Genomic DNA, 16,401 nt, shown 5'->3' with positions numbered 1-16,401 from the left:
GGTAAAATTATCTAGATGGACATAACTTTTCTATAATTTTAAAGCCAGTATCGTAAGCGTTTTGCTTTCCCACCCCACCTCCCACCCCCTTACAGTAGAGTGTGGAGGAAAAAAAAAAACAGGCAAGAGAAATTCAGTATGTTTATCTGACTGAATTACATAATACAGAAAAAGCCAATGGGTATCTTCAATACTCTTTGTAAATACTTTTAAAGATATCATAGTGTTAATGTCCCCAGAATGTCTGGTGGCACTGAAAATGATTCTCCTTTTATGATTAGATGGTTAAGTCTCCCAGAAGAAATGACAAAAATGTTAAAACCTCTGAGTTTTAATTTAGCACCTTACTTGTTTGTTTTGTTTTATTTTCTTTTTACATTTATTTTACTTTTGATTATATTGTCTCAGATCAAATTTAGTAAATGTGATGTATTTATCATTATTTTGACTGATACGGTGAAAATTGAACTCATTCCATTGTCCTTTATGTTGTGTTCACAAATTAAGGCAAATTTTTCTTTTAAGTTTTGAACACAGGGTTGTTTATGATGGGCTCAGAGAAGTAAAAAGCAGTTCTCCGGGGAGGAGTCTCCCAGCGCTACCAGCATGTTTTGTTCTGGTTTATAACTATCATCAACACAGTCATTTCTGGACACCCATATACACTGAAATTTTATTTTTTTTTATATCAATTACTAATTTAATAATAAGTGAATAAATAAATAAGAGAAGGCTTCCAAACACCCAGAGCTATTCTTTTTAAACTTCTAATGCAATTCATTAAGTCTCTTTCAGAGAATTCGGGAAGATACTGAGAGGAAAAAAGACAAAAGGCTGGTATTGGAATGCTTTCCTAAGATGGTTGGGTCACCAATCTATAAGTGAACATGATTGACAAGGCTAACACTTTTCTTGTTATTCCTCTCATATATGTATCATTTTTTTCCCTATTTTATCTTTCTGCCACAAAAGTTTAACTTGCCATAGAAATACTCTGGGTCATTGTGAAAAAGTTCAGTTCTTTTTCCACCTAGCATTCCTAGTCTTGGTCTTTTTAAAATTTAGGATAGAGGGCAAATTGAATCAAAGTTAAATTTTCTCCCTTTGGGTATTTCACATAGAAAATACTTTATTAATAATAATCATTTCTTTAGGTTATTTTTCCCTTTTTATTTTTCTGAAAGTCTTGCACACACATGCACATATTTTCAGTTTCTATTTTGCTTAAATACCGGAGTCATTCCAAATGTAGATTGATGACATAAATAACTTGTTAAGAATATGTTCGCCTAATATGCTGAATACCCAATACATAGCACTGTGTCGTGCAGGAGGCAGTAAGTTAGTTTCAGGGATACAAACTTTTAATTACTTATTAAACACAGACTTTTTATTCATGTGATTTATGAAGGCCTTGTCAGAAGAAAAGAAATAACGAAGAATTAAAATGATCATTTTTGCATAATTGTAGAATACTGTTAGCATGAGATACTTATTCTTTGCAGGAAATAATGAGTTTATGTATAATAATACTGTGTTGATGTTTTTTACTTGTATGTTCAGAAGCTTAGTTATGTGTAACATCACAGAAGTGTAAGAGACTTTAGCTTTTGACATAGACTGATTAGACTGTAAATTAATAGACATAAAAAATACGTGTTTGCTTGGCCAAAGACTAACTGGATTGTTACGTTACAAAGGTAGCTAACCAGCCCAGTGGCAATTATTTTTAAGTCTTGTTTAGATGCACCATAGTCTCTCTTAAGAAGTGAGATTTTCACTTTTCTATTTTGTTGCTTACTGGTTTAAAAAAGAAAAATAGCATTACGTAATTTGCAAAGAGCTTTGAATTTGTCCCTAGGAAGCTTATTTGTACACTGTGTAGTATTATTGTTCCTTGATGGTGATTTTAGTGAAAACCTAGTCACACAGTTGAAACACCATTCAAAAAAATTCTAGAGTGTTTTTTCTCTCTTCTTAGAAGATGCTAATTACAGGAGCTTAGAGCTCCCCGATAGTAGTTCAGCGATGGAAGTCGAGACTTTGAAGGAAAATTTATGTCCTAACTTAGCACAGCAGAGAGCAGCAGCACCAGAAAGAAAATTGTGATGCTGGTTTCCCAGAAATCGAGGGAGGGTGTGTGTCTGTCCAGATGTAGATGGAGGGGAGTCTTCTTTTCTGTTAGTTTCGCAGTTTTTGTAAAGGTTTTTGCAGCTGTAGCAAATGCAACAAGGAAGATGTGAAACTGTAGAAGCAGATTCACTTTCTCACAGAAACTTAAAAAGAAAAAACAGTGGAAATCTGACTGTAAGAGGTGTTGGCATTTTAGGTAGGGATGTGATCTTCATGATGAATGACTCAGAGTGTTTAAGGACAGGAAGAAGAGGCCTTTGCATGTACTGCAGTGTGCACTGCTGTGGATTTGGTCAGAGGCCTCTGACCCAGACTTTCTGCTAGCGGGAAAGCATCAGAACAGAAGGCTCAGGAAATAAAATATGTGAGAGACTATTTCAAGTGTCATGACACCTGAAGTCTGATCTTTTTGAAAATTAGTTGAAGGCTGTTGTGCTATCTAGTAGGTAGTTGAGGTTGAGTGCTGTGATCCAGGAAGGCCCTGCCCTGAGTCCTTTATGCACTTTACCTGATACAGCAGGTTGGTTCTTAAACCTGAGGGTGTGCCAGAATCTCGCTGGGGGCTTTAGTTAAAAACCGCAGATTGTCGTGCCCCACCTCCAGAGTGTCAGATGCAGTAGGTCTGGGCGTGGCCTGATGAAGACCTGCATGTGTAAGTTCTCAGTACAATGCCAGGGACCACAGTTTCAGAACAAATATAAGACAGTAATCCTTAAAACCAGCTCTGAGCAGTTAAATAACTTAAAATCCACACAGCTGAAAAGGGACAGCACTGGGATTCGGGTTTGTGTTTCTGCCTGACTCCAAAAAACCAGTCTTTCTCCATCTAACCCTACTTCATTAAAAGAGAAAGAGATAAAGGATAGTAAGCAGAAGAAGGTAGGAGTAATGTTATTTGACATTGGAGACTGGTTAGCAGATTAGGAACATCAGAGCCCTGTTATTCTTGGGCCCCGACTGGGCTCTGATCTTGCCCAGGGTACAGTGAGGCTGTTTCCTGGTCTATGAATCAGAGAAAATAATGCCACCATTTACCTAAGGTGCTTGGCCAAATTCCAAGCGAACTTTGGGGTAGCCTTTGGCAAATCAAGAGCGAAGAGAAATACAGGATTTGAAAGAAGGTGAAAGGTTGATACCAGAAGGTGATGGTATTAGAAGGTGAAAGCTGATTTGGGGAAAACAGAGAGAAAATATCCTTTCTCATGGTAGTTATGTGATGTAGCAGAAGCTATCTAATGTGTCCTCAAACATGAGAAACAAAATGGAAGCAAACCTATCATTTTCACAAGTCCATGAAGAAAGAATAAATAATAAATAGGAAGATGAGTGACTAATTGTGTTAGATCTTAGATCAGCTCCCCAGACGTTGTCCAACCACATGTAGCCATGTGGCTGAGAGCATTTTCAGGGTCTCATTCTGTACCATCTCGTGCTTCCGTACATGCTGTCTTCATTCAACTGTATTGTCAATCCCACATTTTAGATATTAAAAACGATTTTATTACTATGGGATGTTTGTGCTGGTTCTGTTGTTCCACTCTGAAATATCCAGGGAAGTGTTGTCCATCTGAAATGAGTTGACTTGGATTTTGCCAGCACATTCTTCAAAAATAAATTAATGTTTATTGGTCTTAGAAGTTGCTGTTCTGATAATACTCTTGAACTTCGCACTAGTCTTGCTTTTACTGCGGAACAGTCTCCCACCATCAGTGATACTTAAGGCAAAATGCATGTCTACATGGGAGGGTTTGAATATTTAGGGGTGGAATTTTACGGGAAATATGTTACTATCTTGAGGACTGTGATTTCGTCATAGTAATTTTTTTTTAAAACTGTCATTTTATTTTTTAAGCAAAGTTAAACCACCTCCACAAATTTCACCCAGCAAATCAATGGGCGGAGAATTTTGCGTGGCTGCAACGTTTGGGACATCCCGATCGTGGTTTGCAAATAATGCAGGCCTGAAAAGGGAAAAAGGTATGTATTTTTACTGAAGCTTAAACTTGCCATTTGTAATTTTTGTTTCTTAAGGAAAATTCATAGCAATTCTCTTTGAATAATCTTGAACCCAATATTCTAGAAATTTTTCCCCACTCAATTAGCATGTCTCTCCTCAGCTACTCAACTCTGAAGGGCTATCCTCTTACTATAAATGTGAGATAAATTGCCCACTGTTTTTATTTTGCTTTGCTGGTGACTGTATATACAGGTGTTCTCAGTGCTATCAATTCCATGCTATTCTATGCAGCTTTTACATTTTTTCTCAAGCTAATTTCATGCCATTGTCCCTGGAGTGTGGAGAGGAAAAATGTTATCCCCATTTTAGAGATGAAGAACTTGAGATCAGTGAGTTTAAATATTTTAGTTAAAAGAAATATTAGTGGGTGATAGTATCAGAGTTTGAACCCAGGTTTTCTAATGCTAAATCTCTACCTAAGAAATTATCAACTACACCTCTGCCTTATTTATAAATTAAAAGATAAAAAAACAGACTCCCGCTCAGAAAGAAGAGTCATCTTTTATGGCTCCCAGCCTCCCTTTGAGTTTATATAGTAATTTTTTGTAATCCCTGCTTTGACCACCAGGATCAATACCTAACATGTTTGTATAATTACTGTTGTAGTCTGCGATTCCTTCTTGTTTCTGTATAGCAAAGAATGCCTACGTTCGTGGACCAAGTGCTTAATTTTGAATGTTGAAAATTTCCCCTCATTGTAGTGCTATTAAAGTAGGTCACAAACCGAGTTGGTAAGTGAGGTACTTTTCCGACGAGTTCCACGGGCCGCATTGTTCTCGGCAAAATGGCTTTCCTTTGCGCTTAATACCGGCGGTCAGACATCAGCCCTGTCCCCTGTTACCGCCTTTCAGTGACCCTTTCCTTGGAAATGGGATCTCGGGCACAGCAGGCTCTTTACCTAAGTGGGAGAGGATACAGTAATGTATGCAAGCCTTCCATTTTCTTATCCATCTTTATTTTTTTGTTACCTTCTTAGCTTTAATGATGCTGTTGAACTGACTTTTTGTTACTGGGTAAAGCCCTCTGTGAAGCTCGATTTCAAATGCTTCTCCCTTCTGTTCTAATTACCCTTTTAACTTGCTACTCCTTTATGTCCCACTGACTGGTCAGTAGCCATTTTCTCAAATCAGCTGTAATTGATTCCTCTGGCCTAGAGATAAGGTGACCCACCCAGCATTCAGGAGTGATTTTATTCGCTCCTAGGTTTACTGTAAAACCCGAGATAGAGGACCGAGCCTGTTTTGGTGGTGAGGACATGTGTACTCCTTATAAAGTCATTTGATTAGATCCGTATTCAGCACCTGGCCTCCAAGTATGACTGGTCTTCATTTTGCATGTGGGCCCGTGAGCCCGCTGGGAGAAAAGGAGGAAGAGGATTTGGGAAGGAGGGCGTATGTGTTTTTCATTTATTTGTTTGTTTTAATCCAGAAATGTTAAGGAGAAGTTTTCTCAGAGAAAGTCGATGAGAAGTTAGGCTGATTTAGGCAGACAAAGAGCCTCTCATGCAGTGGAGTTGGTTTAGTCCATCTGGTGTAACTAAATCTTAGTCCACACAGCGTTCCCTTTCAGCCCGTCCTTTCTGTCCCACCTGGTATCACTCATTTTTCGTAATCTGGGCCAGGTTATTCCATTGCAGGGAAATACTGTAGACTGTAAAATTTGCTTCAGCATATTAGAATTTTGAGAGAGAGAGTGTGTGTGTGTATATATTATATACATAATTCTTGAAATTTATTGCTTAAGATTTAAAAATATTTTGATAGCATAGAGATTTTCACATTCTTTAGCCTCTACTTATAAAGAGACAAGCTTTAGGCAAGGAACAGGCACCATATGAAAAAGTTCTTGCCTTCTTTTTTTCTCTCAGCAGCCTCAGGACCAGACTGAAGGGTCAGTAACTTGTAAAAATGATGCTGTCCTCCTTCCCTGCCGATATCACACATCCAGGTTCTGTTTTTCCATTTGTAGATCAGTCCAAACAAGTTGTCGTTGAATCCCTCTACATCATTAGCTGCTATGGGACCTTAGTGGAGCACGTGATGGAGCCACGGCCGCTCAGCACTGCCCCCAAGATCAGCGATGACACCCCACTGGAAATGGTGACGTCTCCTCGAGCCAGCTGGACTCTGGTTAGGTAGGATCTCCTTTTGTTTTTTTGTTTAATAAGAGCTTTGTTGACATATAAAATATTAAAAGTGTACAATTTGATAAGGTTTGACATGTATATACAACTGTGAAACCATCACCATAATTAACATGATAAATATATCCACCACCTCAAATGTATTCTCATTTCTCTTTGTAATCTGTCTCCCCTGCCCTACTTCACCCCTGCCTCAAGCACTGAGCCTCAGGCAACCGCTCTTCTGCTCTGTGTACTATAGTTTATAATTTGTAGAATTTTATATAAACAGAATCAGAATGTGTACTATTTTTGCCTTCTTTCTCCCAGCAAAATTATTTTGATTTATCCTTGTTGTTTTATTTTTGATAATTCATTTCTTTTTAAATTGAGATGCGATTTACATACAATACAATTTACCCACTTAACGTGAATTTTCACTGGTTTGTGCACCCACCACCACAATCAATTTTCATAAACCCCGAAAGAAACCTGGTACCGATGAGCAGTCACTCCCCATTTTCCTTCAACCCTTCAGCCATAGGCAACTGCCAGATTACTTTCTGTCAGTGTATTTACCAATCTGGACATTTCATATAAATGGAATCATGCAAAATGTGACCTGTTGGTTGACTTCTTTCACTTAGCATAGTGTTTTCAAGTTCCATGTTGTAGCATGTAGCAGAATGTCATTCCTTTTTTAAGGCCAGATAACATCCTATTGCATGGATATACCATATGTTGTTTATCCATTCATCAGCTGATGGACATTTGCACTGTTTAGCTGTCATGAATTATACTGCTAAGAATATTCACGTACAAATTTTTGTGTGGTCATATATGTTTTCAGTTGTCTTTGATATGTGCCTTTGAGAGTACCTCCCTCTGAACTCTTCTCCTTGCATCTTTGTGTTTTTCTGGGACTTTTGTAGGTCTTGTGTTTTTTTGTCTATCCCACATACAGGGCTTTAGTGCTTCCCTTATTTCAAGTCTCATGCTCACTGCCAATACAGAGTATATTGAGACAGCCATTAAGGGGAATGGAAACTAATGTAAATAGATTGGAAAGTTGCCTTGAAAGTGATTCCCCAAGATATAATGGTTAAGCACTATAGAAATGTTTCGTAACACTCAGAGTCCTTCTCAAAACTACATAATCATTAGAACCATTATAATCTAGTATAAAGAGGGAGAAATAAAATCTAGAATAAAACCCATTCAATATAGTGTACAATTGTACAGAAGAGACAGAAAAAAAATTGGTCCTGACATGTATAGTAGGAAACAGACAAAAATGGATATGAAAATGATCTCTCTCCGTTTGACATTTTAAAATATTCTTATATTGATTTTTGGAGGCTCCAGCATTCTTTACTACTACTTTACTGCACTGGATTGATCTGATCAATATCTTATTTATCAGGCTATTTCAGAGTGGGCAGATCTAATTAAAATTACTGCACCATCATTGAAATAAGTGGCTTATTTTGGAACTTAGATACTAATTAGGTCTATAATAAGTCAATCATTCACTCTGTTTTAAAATTTTTTTTCTTTTTCCAGTTTTATTAGGTAGAATTATTACAGTTCGACAGCGATTAACTGACCATTTTCCCTGCTTTATTTTATTTTAAAATATATGTGTATTCTAAGACTAGAGAGCTCTAACAATTGTCTGAAATTAGTCAAAAATTGGTTGTGGCATTTGAATTCCATACTTCCTCTCTGTTCTGTGTTTTCAGTGTCTTGTCTATCCTATTGGAGGGTCGTCTGCTATTAAACTAATATGGGCTGTCTGTAATTTGTATGACTCACTGCCACCTTTTTATTCTTTCTAAGCAGATGGCCTCATGTTTCAGGTTTCAGCACTCCAAGTTCATTTTAATGATTACAAAGATAGTGTGAGTTTATATCATTGTCTATAAGTGGTGACAGTGATGGTGATTTACGTCCCAGCTATTAAGCTTGAATATTAATATTCTTCTGCTATTTCCTTAGAACTCCTCAATGGAATGAATTGCAGCCACCATTTAACGCAAACCACCCTCTGCTCCTCGCTGCAGATGCAGTGCAGTATTATCAGTTCCTGCTTGCTGGCCGTAAGTAGTTCTCCTTGTTTTTTCCCTTCCATACAGTCTTTTGAGCTTTCATCTTAAAATGCTGACTTTTAATGCAACCATGCACATTACCACTGGTCCATAGGCCAGAGGCATGTGAGATATTTAATAGAAACGTAAGTCATAAGCTTTAGCCCACATTAAATATACCTATGCCTGTTCATATTCCCTGGCCATGAGATATACCCCTGAAATTATATGTTGATGGGAAATATCTCGGGGGCTCAAAATTTGTTTTTTAAAACTGAGAGTACTAGGATATAATAAAGTTTCATAGAATTGCTATCTATTTCTGACATCAACATTGTTTTGGCAGGGTTTTATTTTTGTAGAATTGTACTTGGAATAATGAAATAGTGATTGCAACTCCATCAGGCTTTAGTTTGTTTACTTTTAGACTTAAGCTTTAACATTTGTAGAGACTGATCTGGGTTCTTCTCTTCACTTAAGAAGGAAGAGAAAATGTACACTGAACTAGAAACAGCCTTCTTTGTAGGTGAGGCCTTAAAAGCTAATTTAATATTTATTATCCAGTTTGTGGTCATAGAATTAAAAATTTTTTACAGTTATAATTCAATTCTGTAGAATTGACTGGATCCCTAATTTAACTTGATGGCTCTGAGTACTGCATGTTTTAAGGAAACTTCCTAAAGATCAACATTGACATGTTTTTGATGGAGTTTTGTTGCATCAAACTTATTTTCTTGCCTACCTGTATTATGTAGCACGAAGTAAAATATTTCTAAAACCTTTTTATTTTATGTTTCTAATGTGTTACATGTTACACTGGAAACAGAGGCAGTTCATTGGCTTTGCTCTAAAGTTATGAAACTCCATAATTGTAACAAATAGTTGGCATTCTTGCTCTCTTACAAACTTGAACTCACTGACTCTTCTAGCACATATTTCTTGGGTGACTTCTATGTGTCGGGCACTTGTGGTTTAAATGTGAATAGTATGTTGCTTCTGTCCTCAGAGAATTCACTATCTAACTTGAGACAGGAGTTTAATCAAAAGGTAAAAGAAAATGAGACGGGTGCATCAGGGAAGGGTGGCACATCGAAGTATGAGGGCAGGACTTAAGTTGCCAAAGCTTTCACAGAGGGAGGGATATTAGGTAAGTGGTTTTCTGGTTCAGGAAGCAGAGTCCATAAAAGTTGTTAGGTTCTAGGCTCTCTGAGCATATATTTAACTCTTTCCTATGACTTGGCAAAAACATGACATTTTTATAATATCAGTGTTTATGAGGACATCTCCCCCTACCTCTCAACAGGGGCGAAAATAACTAATTGTTGAATCAAGTGTGGTTGACTCTTTCAGAATTAATACTGGTTTTCTTTGTTTACTTATTTTGATAGGTCTTTTCAGTAGACAAACAGTAGCAAGTTCCAAAGATGTGAGAAAAAGACATGGGGAGAAAAAAAGTAACTATCTCTATTCCTTAATTTTTTTGTTCTGGTGAATTAAATTGATGGATATGATTTTATATTAACAGCTCGAATCCCCTTTGTCCCGTTCTTAGAACTGCAAAAATCCCCAGGTGCACGGTTGAAGAACTGCCACTGTAGGCAGTAGCAAGCCGTCAAATGTTTTCAAGCCCCATCAGAACTGTGTGTTAGAAAGATCACTCTGGCAGTGTTGTAATAAGAGGTTCGGAGGAGGGGGCGGGGTGGAGGCTGGGTGATCCTGGAGCAAGATGAGAGGGCTTTAATTAAGGCTGTATTAAAGAGAAGACAGGACAAACTGAGATGTTGCTCCTAGAACAGAATTAGACAACCTGAAAGAAAGTCATCAGTGATGATTCTACAGCGTCTAAATAAAATATGTGTTGTAATGCATTTCATGTTAGGCCTTTTGAATTCCAGGTGCATTAGCATTGGGATAAGGATGAAAAGGCCTGGTTTTTAGCTCCAAACCACCTCTCAATAACTTGATAAATGTAAAATATCAATAATAATACTTGCTCTTAGAAAGGTAGTATTATGATCAATGAAGTGATGCTAAACTGACATCCTTTAAAAACTGTAAAACAATCTATACACTTAAGCATCATTCTGAACCTTTGTTTCTTATCTCAGAAGTGCCTGATTTCAAACAATAAACTTAAGGTACTTCACAATGGAATGTCTATTCTGACTATGTACTTCTGAGTATGTTGCAAGATCTGTTATCTAAGTGACAGATGTAATTAATATGTTTCCTCTTACCTTGTGAAATGTTACCATAAATAAAACTTAATGGGTTAAAAGTACCTTATAGACAGATAATTCTGTAATGATTATTATATTGCTTCTTTACATTGACACTACAGACAGATTTAGCCTGTTTTATTTTTATTTTTATTATCATTATCATTATTACTATTATTACTACTACTACTTTTTTTTTAAATGGAGGTACTGAGGATTGAACCCAGGATCTCGTGCATGCCAAGCATGCAATCTACCACTGAGCTATACCCCTCAACCCCAGCCTGGGTTTTAAAGTCATGTTTTCTTAAAATAGAGAAAGGCTATTTGATTGAAAGTCCTGGTCATGCTAGTATATTACATGACTGAGGCAATTAAATACGCAGAACATGGACATCTGCATCAGAAGAATAAAAGCTGAAATACACTTGGTAAGAGCCAATGATGGGGCCAGTTTAGAGAGAATGCCTCTACCTGCCGATCTTTTGAACCCTTTATGCAAGTTAGAGCCTCATTAAGAATACTTTCTTATTACTTTCTTGCCTTCTCTCCAATTCCCCATGCTGAAGCCAAATGAAAAGATCTTGTGACCTCTTGAAACACAAGTATACAGTACCTGATGGCAGGAAGTTTTTTGTTTTACTTAACTGCATTGAAAATCACTTCTTATTTCCCAACTTGCAGACTGTTGATAAATATATTACTAGAAGTATTTTCAAATATAACCATTTGGAGTAAAACTCTAAAGCGAACTTCACAAATGTTGCCAACATTTTCTTTGATTGTATTTGGATCTGTGGATCAAGTGAAACAGACTTGCACAAACTCCGGAAATTATAATAATAGTGGACAAAGAATGATGTAAATGGAAATGGGAAAGAGTCTGTCTCAAGTTGAAGAGAGTAGGAGAGCAGGATGTTTAGCAAGGAATCCCCACTCCCCTTTCAGCCCTGTAGTCATAATAAATACACTGCTAGTTGATAAACAACGTTCTGCGTATGTGGCAGAAGGGTGGCTGCTAGGGAGGGAAAGGGAGACCTGCCTGGAACACTAAAGGCTTCTTACCTAAATTTAGCGAAGTAAGTAAAACCCCGAAATTTTGTATTCTTAACTGTAGTCACATTTCCTACCTATATTAATTGAATGGAATGATACAAAATTGAGCAATTTTAGTGTATCTTAAATTGACTCATACAAGAGTGCTCCTTACAAAGCCACTATGGAGGTGGTAATGACTTCTTTGGTATTAGGATGAACTGTAAGAAGTTGCCATTTTGAGTAAGTGAAGTCATATGGTTTGAGCAGATCGATTAGGTTATATGCGTGAAGTGATGTGCAGGCAGTAATCTAATTTCACAGTATAACTCAGTAAAGGTAAAAGTCAGGCATCTAATATCATAAAGAAGGCTTTGCCTTGGTCTCATAAGAAATCTTGGGAATAGTTTATAAAAAGATTATAGCAGAGAAGATTAATGATTTTTGTGTTAACAGTATTTTTTTCTTCCTTCATAAATATTGCATACTATAGTTACTGTCCCTAAAACAGGCATTTTATTTTAGTGTATCCTTTGCCCCAAACAAAGATAAACATTAGACGGGCCTGACAAATATCCACCAGCTTTGAATATGATCCCAAAGGAGACAATACTTTTTCTTTCTTTTGCTTTAGAGCTTCCCAAATTGTAAATTAGAAACAGGGCTTACTGAGCTGACTTGGAAAAGTTTTATTTAGGGGAAAATAGTGTTTCCTCCTTTTCTCTCAGCTATTTTGGCAGCAGCAGTATTTTGAAGTTGCTGACATTAACTAGCTCTGTTGGGGGGAGGTCAGACTTTGAACTTCTTTCTGAGATAATCTATGGGTATGTGAGAAGTTCTTCCCGAAAAGCTCCCTGAAATTTTTGTTTGTTTGTTACATTGTAACAAAGGACTATTCAACAGAAATATAACTGATACACAATAGAAAGGTGACTGGGATCCACAGAAGCTCCCTCTGTTTTATTGGGGATATAATTGTGTTTCTCTACCTTCTTCTAAAGGCATTATAGGAAAGGTGGGGAGAGCTTTTGATGCCAGATGGAAGGGAATGAAGAACCCTGAAAATGGTTAAAACTGTGTGTGGGTTTTTTGGTAATTATCTAAGTGTCTTTAAAATATAAATCACTGTTAAGACAAAAACAGTATCAATGTATTGTGATCTTTAAAATGTGTGTGTGTGTGTGTGTGTGTAAGTGTAATATATGACACCAGTAGCATAAAGGCCAGGAGTGTGGGAAATGGAATTAGATTATTGTCTGGTTTTTATAGTATATGTGACTTCAACATCACTTGAAGGGAAACTCAAATAAAAAGCAACCTATGCCAAAAAAGGAAATAAAATGTAAACAACCCTAGGCATATCAGTACTCAAGTCTAAATATCCTAATAAAAAGTTAGAGATTGTCAAATTTGATTAAAAACAAATGCTGCCAAGGAAAAACACTTTAAACGCTCAGTTGCTACATTAATATCAGACCAAGTAGAACACTGCACCCAACAACAGTAGACCATACATTCTTTTCAAGTGCAGAGGGAACACTGATCAATATAGATCTTCTCCTGGGCCATTTGAAAACAAATCTCAATAAATATAAAAGCTCTCAGGCCATACAAAGTATGTGTATTCTCTGACCACAAATGGAATTAAATAAGTAATGATTAACACATCTCTGAAAAATCCAGAAATGTTTGGAAACCAGACACTGTACTTCCACATGATGCAAAGTTCACAGGAGAAATTAAAAGGGAAAATTGAAACTATTTTTCACTGAATGAAAATGAAAACAGAGCACATCCCTATCTTAGTATTGTCTTGCTATTCAGGGGGGAAAAAAGTAGATTGAACTATAAACCCATGCAACACATTGAATGAATCTCTGGGACATCATGAGAAGTGAAAAAAAAAAAAAGCCAGTCTCAAAACTTTGAATGCTACAAATCTCAAAGCACCAAGAGGAAATAAAGATCCCATTTATATAACATTTTCAGAATGACAGAATTAGAGAGATGAATAATAGATTAGTGTTGACCAGCGCTTAGAGGCAGAGTATGAGAGAAGGTGTCGAATGTGACTGTAAAGGCTTAGGTAGATCTTTGTGGTGATGGGACAGTTCTGTATCTTGACTATAGTAGAGGTTACACAAATTAACGTGTGTGTGATAAAATGGAATAGATCTATACACACTCACTGTCTTTGTGTCTCACACAAAATGAGTGTATATAAAATTGTATACGTAAAACTGGTGAAGTATGAATAAGGTCTGTGAACACTTGCCTGGTTTTGAAACTAGGTGCAGGGTGTACAAGACTCCTCTGTGCTATTTTACAACTTCTTATGCATCAGAAGTTTAGAGAAGATAGAAAAATGTGTGGGACAGCACCAAATCATACTCAGGGTGATATTGCGATCTGTTGTTTTACTGGTTTCACAATACAGTGGTTTTCAACATGTTGATACATAAAGAGGGGGAGAAAGTGTTGGTCTCCTCTACCATAGTCATTATCAGTGCCCTGGAAAAGCAGTTTTCCAAAGTGCTGTCTTTTGAGTGTTACATTCGATTTAACCTAACATCCTGCATTGCATCGCTGTTGTGGTATGTACCAAGCATGGTGGAGGGACTCAACAATATTTCCTTGCATTGTCCATAATAAATATTTGCCCAAGAGTGGGTAGGGTGGAAGGGGAAAGAAAGAAATGTTTTTCTCCTGTAGAGGAAACTTGTAACGTAGGACTTATTTATAGAGTATTTATAGTCCATTGTTGGCCACTGGGTGTGTCACGCTGCTTGTCCAGGTCTGAGTATCTGAGGTAGTTAAGAAACTACTTCAGATTGAATTATGTTTGATGGATTCTCTTATTTCTACTTAACTTTATGAACTGACACATATCCTTCCATGGAGAAATGATTTTAGTCACATGAATGATGTTTTTTCTTCAAGAAACTAGAACTTTGAGAAATACTGACCCTGAATTTAGCCATATGTATGTTGTATAACTTGGGGAATATTATGAAATGTAATACCTCTTCTTCTTCAATGAAAAGATGTCGTATAGGCAAATGAAAGTACCCCTAGCAGTCTGCAAGCTTCCTAAATGATGGGTTGAAGCATTTAGGTTAGATGGCCCCCTTTCCCTCTTCCTTCTTTGTTTTTATGGGATACACGCTATCTGGTGGTGCCCATATCTTTAAATAGATCTTCACACGTATGCAGTAGTTCATTGCGTTTCTCTGTCATTGTTGATTTGTTGTTGAGTGTTTCACATCAGACGCCCTTTCTATTCCAATATAATGACCTGTACTCTATTCTAAAGTAAATCTTGGCATTTCTGTCATTTGCTTTAGAATTTATCATTTGGGAGAAAATGACAGTTTACATGTCAAACCACCTTCCTGTCATAATTGTTCTTAAAATTGAAATGAAACAAAAGGGAAGTTTTAATAGAGGGCTGTTTTGTACTTTTAAATATATCTCTTACTTTTATTTTACAAAATTTTAAGTGATATTGAAACTTACAGTTCCCCTAGTTTCTTTTATGACATGCTTTTTTCCCGGGTACAGTTGATAATATTTTCCCATTGATGACATTAATATTCATTGCCATCACATTGGAAGATTTTGACTGGGATGAAACACTAATTATGGTGGATTAAAGAAAAATAATCTATTGGTCACTAAGCCTCTAGTCCACAAGTACTTCTGCTTCTGATGTCATTTACTCTGTCCCACTAGAGTTTAAGGTTCTTATAGTCACACACCACAGATACATACGGAATGTGCATTTTGTTAATTATGTAGTGGGGATGTAGGGTGGAGGGTCTGAGGATATCTGTTTGCCCTCTCCAAAAATGGGGCGCTAAAACAGAATGGTCTGTGGCTGCCTACTTGCGATCATGTAATGGGTTGATATTGGCAGGAGCTTGTGGTTTGATGTGCCATCGCTTCCATCAGTCAGGTTAATTGCTAACAAATGACTGAATGGGAACTTAGGGGGAATGCTACAGCCGTCTGCTCTGTCAGTGGTAACGGGAGTTCTGGCGCCATTTCAGGGTCACTATTTGTATCTGTCTATCAGAGTTAGAATACAGTTGTTTCTCTCAGTTTCAGCCTTCTCTATAGAATTTCTGTCAATTGTTTGACTCCATTAAGTGTGCAGAGGAAATAAAAGCCTGAATGACCAATCCACCAGGGGCTATGGATAGACCCTTTCATTGTCCATACTCCGAGCACTGCATTAGGTCTCATTATCCATTTATAATAAGCGACCTCTGCCCCCTGGGTCATTGAAAAATATTCAGTGTGCTTTTCTGACACATAGGGCACCTTTCTCAGCAGACACATCAAACAATGGGACGTCTGCTAGTCTGGAGGACTAAGACACATTGCAGGTTTTTAAATACACAGAGATCATTCTGCAATTTGCTCTTGCATGGTTCATAAATGGCCTATGGGAGCCTGATGTCTGGAAGATGAATGTAACGTTCTTTCCTCTTTACTTTTTCTTCTGTTAAAATTTTTGTTGTTGTTGTTGTTGCCATGTTTTTCAGTTTTGTTTTCCGTGAAGAATTTGGCTTCATCTCTGCGTTTGCATTTCCTGATAGAGAAATTTGGGAAGATTTGGATGTAGTGAATCGAGAGAGTCATCATCTTTGGAAAGCATTTGTCAAATATGGCCAGTGTAGCTCTGGAGGTTATCTATGACATGTCAAAAACCCGTCTTCTGTTCCTGTGCTCTGCCCAAAATGGTAGTGATTAAATACCCTGCTGAAAAGTATGAGAAAGAATTTG

The 16,401-nt window shown here is 37.1% G+C and overlaps 1 protein-coding gene across 18 annotated transcripts in view; it reads left to right on the top strand.

Annotated features, from left to right (window-relative positions):
- BCAS3 (BCAS3 microtubule associated cell migration factor) overlaps positions 1 to 16,401 on the top strand; it is a 480,755-nt gene that overhangs the window by 201,392 nt on the left and 262,962 nt on the right. For 10 of the 18 annotated variants that reach the window (XM_015247130.3, XM_015247132.3, XM_072940264.1 and 7 more), the window contains 3 exons: positions 3,986 to 4,110; positions 6,119 to 6,284; positions 8,271 to 8,371. In XM_015247130.3, the coding sequence (XP_015102616.2) occupies positions 3,986 to 4,110; positions 6,119 to 6,284; positions 8,271 to 8,371 (392 nt within the window). Of the gene's footprint in view, positions 1 to 3,985; positions 4,111 to 6,118; positions 6,285 to 8,270; positions 8,372 to 9,747; positions 9,814 to 16,401 lie in introns of all 18 variants that reach the window. The other 8 variants (XM_072940262.1, XM_072940260.1, XM_072940259.1 and 5 more) reach the window with 1 other exon arrangement.

Source organism: Vicugna pacos, chromosome 16, assembly GCF_048564905.1.
Source record: "Vicugna pacos chromosome 16, VicPac4, whole genome shotgun sequence".
NCBI classification, from domain to species: Eukaryota; Metazoa; Chordata; class Mammalia; order Artiodactyla; family Camelidae; genus Vicugna; species Vicugna pacos.
Note: the sequence above shows the minus strand (reverse complement) of the source record. Positions and strands in the feature narration are given on the sequence as shown.